Source organism: Agrilus planipennis, unplaced genomic scaffold (assembly GCF_000699045.2).
Source record: "Agrilus planipennis isolate EAB-ADULT unplaced genomic scaffold, Apla_2.0 scaffold111, whole genome shotgun sequence".
NCBI lineage: Eukaryota > Metazoa > Arthropoda > Insecta > Coleoptera > Buprestidae > Agrilus > Agrilus planipennis.
This window is the reverse complement of record NW_020438907.1, coordinates 76815-87120: the sequence shown is the minus strand read 5'-3', so window position 1 is coordinate 87120 and position 10306 is coordinate 76815. Positions and strand designations below refer to the sequence as shown.

Sequence of the window (10306 nt, the reverse complement as noted above, 5' to 3'; positions counted from 1 at the left end):
TGCTCTCAATAATACGATTAATCTACAAGAACAAAATTGCTGTATTACCAGGTCATAAGAATGTTCTTAAAACAAAATTATAAATCAATTTTATAAATGTTGAAGATCCTTCTCGAAGAACATTTGTCCTGTAAGCTTTTTCTTTTATAGTTGCCTAGTAGTTGCTTCTTACAGATCTTCTAAGAGTATTATAAAAATTATTTGTATTGTTTTATAAATTATGTAGTTAGGTTCTGCAATAACACATAACGGTGTGATCTCTAACTTCTACATAACATATTTATAAAAACATTATTATATTGAACCTTTCTTTGCAATATTTAAGAAGTATTTATGAGTGAATTACTTTTTTATGTACAAATATATATTCCTTGCAACAGTTACAAAACTTCGATCTACATACCCATATAAATATATAATGTACACTCTTCATTTCTCACTGATAATAAGCAGTCTGTTGTACTTTCGTTGCAAAATAAATAAAAAAAAAAAAATAGACATATTCAAGTGGGAGATGTTAAAAAGAAGCAGTAATTTTCTAAGAAAAGTACACAATATCTGTGCGTTTTAGAAAATACTACAAATGGCGCAGTAAACGCCATCTGTAGCACGACACTACATTTTAGGATTACGTATGCTCCAACAAGGTCCACTCAAAAAGATCGAAATCGCGATCCGCGTCTGGCAGTTTCGACAGAATACAGACCACTTCGAATTATTTTACACAATAACTGTTTAAGAATAATTCAAACACGAAAAAACAACTTAAATAATTCAATTCAAGCTAGTTTTGTTGCGTCACTGACTCCTAGGTAACAATAAGAACTTTAGATTTTTGTCAATAAAGCTTTTCGCGCGACTTGCAGTCATTAACATGTCTTTTCCAAAGAAAGAAACATTCAATTACGAAATAGTCGATTTAATAGAATTACTGTTTTTCGCCATTAGATACATACAACTAAAATAGACAATATTGCGAGAATAAGTAGACCCGCATTTCAACTTGGAACGTTAACATTTAGGGTGTGTTCCAAAATATTACCCAGCATACTGGCCAGTGCTGATGGCGTCATTAATCGACACCATATTGTACGGGTGTGCCACCATATTGTACTGGTGAGACAAGTGTGACATAGTAGTATATTAAACGGGCGTGTGTGCATCAGACTTTTAGAAATTTTTTATTATAAAAAACTTTAATAACTTTTGAAGCAAATTTGTTGTAAACGAACACAAACAGTATTCTCAATATGGCGTCAATTTGACCTCAACCCACTGGACAGTATATTTCGGAACGATTCAACAATGTGGCGTCGATTCATGACGTCATCAACACTGGCCAGTATACTGGGTTATATTTCGGAACACACCCTTACTCGCAAAACGTGAAAGCGGCGTTCCGATACGACACGATAAATCGCGTGCAGTAATTCGTGTCGTTATCGCACCGTGTGAAAGTGGCCTTACGAAGGACAATAAGACTCGATTGACTCGCTCATGCACTGTTGCCAGTTCTCTAGTAGTACGCTAGGAAAAAGAGCACGCCTACGAACAATATACTTTTTTGACTTCAGTGCTCGGTGGACAACTACCTTATGTAAAGTAATTCCTGTAATTGTTTTATTCAAGGCATGCTTTGTTTCAGTGCCTCATATTTTATCCACAATATAATATAAATAATGGAATTCTTTAATATAATTATAAACATATCGTATTTTCGTAATACAATCTGCTGTATTCATTATCAAAATAAATAATCAAATCCTCAATTAAATTTTTACTATAGTCACCGTAGAAAAATTGCTACTTATATACATTCGTTTAAAAAAGTGAAAAATACTACTATTACATTGTATTGCTTTACTATTAGATTGTTATTAAATATATATTAATATTAATATGTAGGAAATCTATGTACAAAACGGTAAATTGTAATATATTAAACTGGTCAGTATTTAAATCGAGGAAGTTAGTATTTTAATAAAAGTGTTCCAACTATACTCTACAAACTAACTCAGCGTATGTAACCTTACTGAGTAAGTTGTTACTGTAATGACCATTTAATTTATATACTGATTGTTTAGTAATTTTATACGGGTCGTTTAATACCTTTATATTGACGATTTAATATTTTCGAATCAACCTTTTTGATAATAAAATACTGATCAAAATTTATATACTGTCCGAAAATAGATTCAACACTGACCATTTAATTTGTTGATTAAAAGTAATACGGACTAGATATTCAAAAATCTTTTTCTTTTACAATACAAAAGTTGATGTAAGTTTTTAACGTTTCCCACTAAAAATAAAATTGAATACTAGAACAGTTTATACTTTATTACCCTATAAACTTGGGTTATGTCGTCCTTTTGCAACAGTACTTATGTACTTGCATTTCCTTCTGCATATTTACCTAGTCTGTTATCTGAACTTATATTGGGGAAGTTCTCGTTGTTATTTCTTTATGTTGATATTTGGGACATCTGTTTCAAACGTACAACTTCCCAGTGTTTTTGCAAATTCCTCATAAAAAATTACTATACGTTTTACGGCGAACGGAGACAGTTCATCTTAATGCCTTCCTAGAGAATAAAATATGATGTAGTTGTTTTACACATCAGCTTTATTCAAACTGTCACTAAATTTCCAAGACATGGCAAAACTTTCTTCGCTGTCGGTAATATTTTTATCGGGTATAAGATTCTACCGCTGCGTTGGTTGCGGTATCTTTTCGCGTGCGTCACCTGGCAAAGTCCCCAACTTTTTCCTTGTCAGGAAATTCATATGTAAGAAACCTAACTTTGTTGCCGGGCGTTACAACTCACTTCTGCAGCAGCGGAGTTTAACAACGCTTTTTCAGCGGAACGACGACATCAATCTTCCTATTTTTTCGGTCCTCTTTTTTCGGGTTAGATAAAATTTAGCAACACTTTATCTCGAGGGATAAGAGAAAGCTTGCCGTAGGAAGCTACAGAAAATTGCTTCTTGCTAGCGCAGTAAATAATATATGAATGTATTCATAAAATATACAGAAGAATTCAAAATTGCCTCTAGGTATATAATTTCTTCGCTCGTCTTGTTTCCTGTAGCGGCGAAATTTTTATTTCCATTTTTAACTTACAAGACGGGCTCATTCACTAACGTTGGCAGATGAATTATTTCAATAACAACAAGCACTTCGCACAGTTTTGAATAATATAGAGTAAATTTGGGAGATATGAACCAGCGAGAGAGACGGACCAACGCTTCTTACTTATCTAATATGCAGCATATGCGCATGTATCCTATTTTTCCAGTAAGTACTATTGTCTGAACTCGCTGAATAATGACATCTTGTTTACCTTAAAAATAAAGTGATCGAATATGTTGTTCTAATTAAATCTGATTTTTATTAACGATTACTATAATAGGATAGAGTCGTCATCAATAAAAAGAATGTACTTCTACTTCGAAAAAGATTGTTAAAGGTGTATGTTTGGAGCGCGGCTCTGTACAGGTGCGAAATATTGACAGTGGGCGCGGCGGAAAAAGTTAGAAGCGTTCGAAATGTAGTGTTACAGGCGAATGATGAAGATACCGTGGATAGAGAAGGTTAAAAATGAAGAGGTATTAGAAAGAACAAAGGAACAGAGAAGTCAATAAGAAATAGGCGAGAAAGATGGGTAGGACACTTTCTCAGGCATGAAGGTATAGTCAGAGACATATTAGAGGCACAAACGGGGGTTAGGAGGGGTAGAGATAGAGCTAGATTAAATTACTGTTGGCAAATAGATAAGGATGCGGGTTGTTACTAGTTTTAGGGAAATGCGAAGATTAGGTCAGGATAGGAAAGGGTGGAGGTGAGTATCCAACCAGCCTTAGGACTGATGACCTTATGATGATGGTGACGTCAATTAAACCACACTTGAATTTAAATACTGACCATTTATATTTAACTACTTACTGTATAATAGTAAACACCGCCCATGTTTTTAATTAAATACTGACAAGTTACTCTCCATATTTAAGTACGGGTCACATAATTTTTAGAGTGAAACTTTTATGGGCTCGATGAGAATAAAATCTAAAGGTCATGAAACGACACGTTTTGCAACGATTCGTCTCGCGAAGCATATCGCATATCGGTATTAGAGTCAGCTGTTAGTGTCTGGCATCTCATATATTACAGTATAATGTATATTCACCACACTGTAGTACTAAATTATTTTTTTGGTTATATTTGTGCAGTTATACTACCGTAAATGTTTTTTAACAACAATTAATATTTATTTAAGAGCGAGTATTATTATGTATTAATTCAAATTCCTTGTAGTTATTGATAGTTTACGAGTTCTTAAACACTTGGAAAAATAAACGGAAGCGAAAACAATTTGACCGTTTTTTTATTATTGAATTACATAAAAAAGTATTAAAGTAATGTTGGAAAACATAAATTCTGAAAATTCTCGTACTCTCTTTCACCAATCATTACTTATTCGTTATAAAGGTATAGAGATCGCCAAAGAAGTTTCACTTCTTTCACGTGTACTGAGTTGCACCTGTTTTGAAATTACAGTGTAAACTCTATATAACGACACTTAAGGGACTGAACATTTTTCGGCGTTATAAAGAGTGGTCGTTAAATGGAGAGAAATAAAAAATTTTACCATTTTTTTGTTATTGAATTACATACAAACGTATTAAAGTAATACTCTGTAGGTGGATTAAAGATAAAATATGTTGGAAAACATAAATTCTCGTACTCTCTTTCACCAATCATTACTTATTCGTTATAAAGGTATAGAGATCGCCAAAGAAGTTTCACTTCTTTCACGTGTACTGAGTTTCACGTGTTTGTAATAAGTATTTCTTAATTTTAATTTAAGTAATTGTCAGGTATGTATTTCTTATTATTTCCGTGATTGGTATTTCGTTACAGGCTATAGGGTTGACCTACTTAGAAGCCCTCTTATGGGAGTTAAATTGAAAAAAAATATGAATACAATTGCCCAAAGTAACGATCTCAATCTCACTATTCGAAATATATTAGGTGAAATAACACTAGTTTTTGGTATGAGCTGACAATGTTGAATCACGATTTCACTCTCTTTAATTCCCAACAGCACGCAGTAGAAAAATCTGACAGCACACGGACTAATTTACTTGCTGCTATTAAACAGCGTTCAATGAATAACTACAGACAACGTGTTGGACGACATCTACAGAAATGAGAAAAATCCACCTATGATGGTTTTGATTGATCACTGAAATATTTTTTATTTATTAAGTATATAGGCAAAAATTAAATTTGCGATCAAACTTCCCACTTTTGTTATTTTTCAAATAAGAAAAATCATAACTTTCATTTTTAAGGCAGAATTTTGTATAAAATACAGTGACGTGATTCTGATTTCGACATATGCTCTTCAAATTTACAACATTTAATTCAGAATAAAATTGTTTTCTATCCAGGATCATAGTTACCTGTAGAAATATGGTTTTTATTTAAAAAAATTAGGTACCCGAGCTGTTTAGCGTCTCTGAACGAGAGACTCGAGTCGCTCATAAAGAGATCCTCATTTCGTATCCAGTCTCTGAACGAGAGACTCGAATCTCTCAATAAGTGGTGTCTCGATAAACATGGTTAAAATTTTCTAAGTTCAACTTATTTCAGAGATCCCAGTCTTTCTACGAGAGACTCGAGTCTCTCAATTTTTCAGTTTTATCATTCAGTCTCTCTGTGAGAGACTCGAATCTCTGAATTAATAATTTTATCGTTCGAATCTCTCATATAGAGACTGTGAGAGATCCATAAAAACACATAGACAATAACTGAGAGACTGTGAGAGACGCTCTCAGAGACGCTGAACTGACTGAGAGACTGGAGAAAGACTGAAAATGTTTGTCAAGGGCATTCAACAATACTTTACTCCAAAGGAACTAAAATATTATCTATTAAAATACAAACCTATCTAAATTAATTACTCTATACAACTTTAAAATCTTAATAATTAATTAGCAAGCAAAATAAACTCAACAACAAGAAGATAACGTTTTCGCTTAGTATGGTGGTAAACAAACTCCAAATTGTGTCTTGAACGCGCTTTATAGTCTTGCTGATCCGGTCGGTCTATCATGGGTTAATTCGAAATTAAAGGGCATATCTGTATCGCAAACTATCAGGCTTTCAAAGCTATTCGACCTGACCTATCGGATCTGCTGCTTTCGCTTTCGCCGTTGGAACGAAGCTGGTGGTTTATTCGGGTTTAATCGATTTTAACCGCTCATCTGCATAAAATGTGTTCGCGCTTCATTGATCCGCGTTTCTATGAACGACTTGTGAATTCCAGACTTTTAACGTTTGCTGCTACCAATTCGATAGCGGTTTTACTACATGTTTTGCGAAAGCGTTACGATCAGATCCAACCCTCAAATAAATTGAACTGATTTTAGTAATACCAAACCTTTTACAAGAAACATGTTTTCACGATATTTTTCAGACGGAAAATTTATATTTACGTATGTTTTTATTACAATGACTCTAATTATTTTTGGTATTTATGTAACGGCAAGTAAAATGAAATGCCAATATAATTAGCAAGCTTTATCGATGAAAGCCTTTACAGATTAAAAATCAACATCAAACATTGACAACAATACAAGTGTAAAAATATCAAATCGTTCAAATCTGCATACAAACGGTTTATATTCAGAGATGTGCCTACAAAGCGGTTTATTAAAAATATTTATACAATATGCAGATACTTATTTGATTCGCTACTTCAAAAGCAAAATACAAAATAGTTTTCTCCCTTTGTATTTTAAATAGGTACCTACTAAATATAAAATACGTATTTTTAAAATAAATACGTTTTTATATTATTTAATATTGAATAGTTTCGACCTACACTAGATGAAAATCCATATTAATCAGTTAATCAGAAAAAGACCAGTTCCGGAGCACTCATACTTAATGGCTTTAGAACATTCTGGAATGTTCCCAATTCTTCCGTAAATAATCCTAGACATTTCACTTGAGGACCATGTTAGAAATATTCGAAGACATTCTGCTACATTCTCATTTATTCTAAACGGCTGGTCGTGTGTTCACAAACCCATACACTCACCGAACTGGAGAAATTTCGAACATTATGAGGAATTCCAAACACTTTTGCTGAAACATGAAAATGCTTCAGGTGGACCATTTTTAGCCTCCATTTCTTCCATACTACCACAGCTACCGACATGTAAGCACCATAGTGCACGATGGGATACTCGAACCGTTCACAACACATAAACACCAGTGGCTTGCGCTAGGAATTTGGAACCGCAAAAGGAAATATACCTACGGACACGCGCCTATTTTTACTTACACTATATATTTATTTCAAAAAAAAAAAATTTTTTTTAGAAAAGCTAGTGTCATCGTCCTTTAAATATTGAAGTATTTCTAGGTCAATGGTGGTAGTGTAAATACTGGCTGCTGAGCAATTTAATCCTTCAAAAGAACACAGTAAGATTGTTGTTCCTTTTTTACCGTTGGTACTTGATATCCAGTTTTTGTTTAAAGAAGAGTGTGACACAGATGTCAAAATAGCTTCTTTAGCTTAAGATTAATATAAAACGTAATTTGAGTATGTCTTTATATCTTACTACTAAGTACAACTTCACCATCATAAGGTCGTCAGTACTAAGACTGATTGGACACTATTTAGCATTTGCGTGGGTCCAGTCACATTATGTGTCATTATTACCCGAGATAAAAATGTTCAGTCTCTCAGAGTCTCTGAAAGCGAGACTCGAGTCTCTGACTCTCATCGAGTCTCTCTGGTGTCGCTGAGAGGGACCGTCAAGACTGTCAAAAAAACTGTTTAGCGTATCTGAACGAGAGACTCGAGTCGCGCATAGAGAGATCCTCATTTCGTATCCAGTCTCTTACGAGAGATTCGAATGTTTGAACGAGAGACTCGAATCTCTGAAGGAGAGGCTTGAATCTCTCAATAAGTGGTGTCTCGATAGACATGGTTAAAATTTTCTAAGTTCAACATATTTCCAGTCTTTCTACGAGAGACTCGAGTCTCAATTTTTCAGTTTTATTAATTCAATCTCTGTGTAAATCTCAAATTTCTGAATTAACTATTTTATCGTTCTCATACAGAGACTGTGAGAGATCCATAAAAACACCGAGGCAATAACTGAGAGACTGTGAAATACTGTGAGAGACGCTCTAAGAGACGCTGAAAGAGTCTGAAAGACTCTGAGAGACTGGCGAGAGACTGAAAATTTTTGTCTAGGGTAACCAGTGCGGATACTTATCATTTTAAAAATTTCGCAATTGCACGGTACTGTTTAGAAATATAGTGATTATGCGAAATTGTCATTCAGCAGGGTCATGTTGTTTAGGCACATTCCGAATCTTAATAACAACTATGAAAAGAATTCTTTTATCAGCGCCATGTTTTTCAAGTCCCTCTCATTTGAAACGGAAACCATTGGCCTTTTATTCAAGAAATGAATGTGAATAATATATATATATTTCATTTTGTTGGTACAAATACAATTATTAAAGTACGACTTATTCATTGTCGTTCGCGGATGTTGCTTAATTGAAATTACAGCAACGATGCGGCAGCCGTTCAGTCGAATCCCCTCGACGACTTCCCGTTCCACTTTCAATTCACTTTTCTCCCATGACTCTCCGGAACAGTTCTAATTAAAGCTGGCAAATATCGCCATGTATCAGGCACCGCACAACGAAATACGAAAAATAGCTGCAACTTCCTCCCGACGTCGTTCGCATCTTCCCCTTCCACTCAGTTATCAACCCTCTTTCTCTTATTACTGTGAGCGCTGCTGCTGCGAACGAGTCAGGCAGCTAGGCCGTAACAGAAACTTTCATAATTTCCTTCATTATGCCAGGATGAATGAAAAGTTTTAGAAAGTTTTCGGCTGACGTTGGGTGAAAGGGAGCAACGTGTAACGTGCTCGGTGGCATGGAAAAGTATACCTACTGAGATTACTGTGCCGATGCTGGCTCATAAAAACTTAAAGCGCAAAGAAGGGAGCAAAACAAAGAGACGTTGAGAAGAAAGACTTCCCGAGTCAAGAGAAATAACAATTTAACTAAACGATTTGTAATAATATTCTCCTTGAAATTGTACGACTAAGCATTGTACTGAGGAATTTGCATAATTAGGAGGAAAGTGTTTATTCTCTCCGTTCTAACAAATTGTTATTACCTACAGAAAATAATTGCTGAACGAATTAAAAAACAAAAATGGCGAATAATGGGTTCAAATTTGTTGTACATGCACTTTTTGAATTTTGAAACATGGTCAATTTAGTTGAATAATACCCTCCAACCAAATGTTAGTTAACATTATACGTACATCTACCTCTATGGAAAAATTTAAAAGGAGTAACGAAAATTACTAGAGGAGTGAAAGAAATAAGTAATAGCAGCGACAAAGAATATTAAAAGAAAAATAATAAAAAGACAAGAGAATTATAAAAAAGAAAAATAAAACAAGAAACAGCTGATGCACGAACGACAGAGAAACGGTAGTAATAGGTACAGAAGAGGCCAAAGAAATTATAGCAATGGGGGAAAATCGGCGGAAAAGTGGAACAATCAATAGAACATACAACAACAATACAGTATGCGGTCAGTGAGACTTAATAGTTACATTAACACACCCGGGCGTGTTGGCACGCGTGCCAAATTAGTTATTGTTCTTGGTAACTGTTCTGACACAAGTATACTTTTTATAAGTGTTAGGTATGTAATGTAGGAAGAACTATCAGGGGAAGATCAATTTGGATTGAGATGAAATAGAGGTACACAGGAGGTCATTCTAGCTTTATGGGTAACAATACAGAAAATGATATAAAAAAGAAAGAGTGCGTGTACATATGATTTGTGGATTAAAAAAAAATTGACTATTTTAAATGGGACAAGATGTTAAATATAATTAAAAATGTGGGGATGAGTTACAAAGATAGAAGAGTGAAACTTAGTTTGTATAAAGAGCAACAGGGAGTTATAGAGATGGGGCTACAGCGTAGAGAAGTAAGTATTAGGAAAGGAATCAGACAGGGATGCACACTGTCACCGCTCCTCTTTAATCTATACATCGAAGACGCGATCAACATCATTAAAGATAGTACAACTATAAGGATAGATATACACAGGCAAAAGATTAGTATGCTTAGATTTGCAGATGATATAGCAGTATTAGCATCCAGCAAGGAAGATAGCTTTAAATAAAATTAAGCGGTATTGACAAAATAAATTTCCACATTATTGAGGTTTTGCCAAGGTGCG

At 34.4% G+C, this 10306-nt stretch overlaps 1 protein-coding gene across 1 annotated transcript in view; it reads right to left on the bottom strand.

Annotated features, from left to right (window-relative positions):
• LOC108736959 (transmembrane and TPR repeat-containing protein CG4341-like) overlaps positions 1–1134 on the bottom strand; it is a 193377-nt gene extending 192243 nt beyond the window's left edge. The window contains exon 1 of the mRNA XM_018469581.1: positions 1043–1134. Coding sequence (XP_018325083.1) covers positions 1043–1134 — 92 coding nt within the window. The remainder of the gene's footprint in view (positions 1–1042) is intronic.
• Between the last annotated feature and the right edge of the window lie 9172 nt (positions 1135–10306).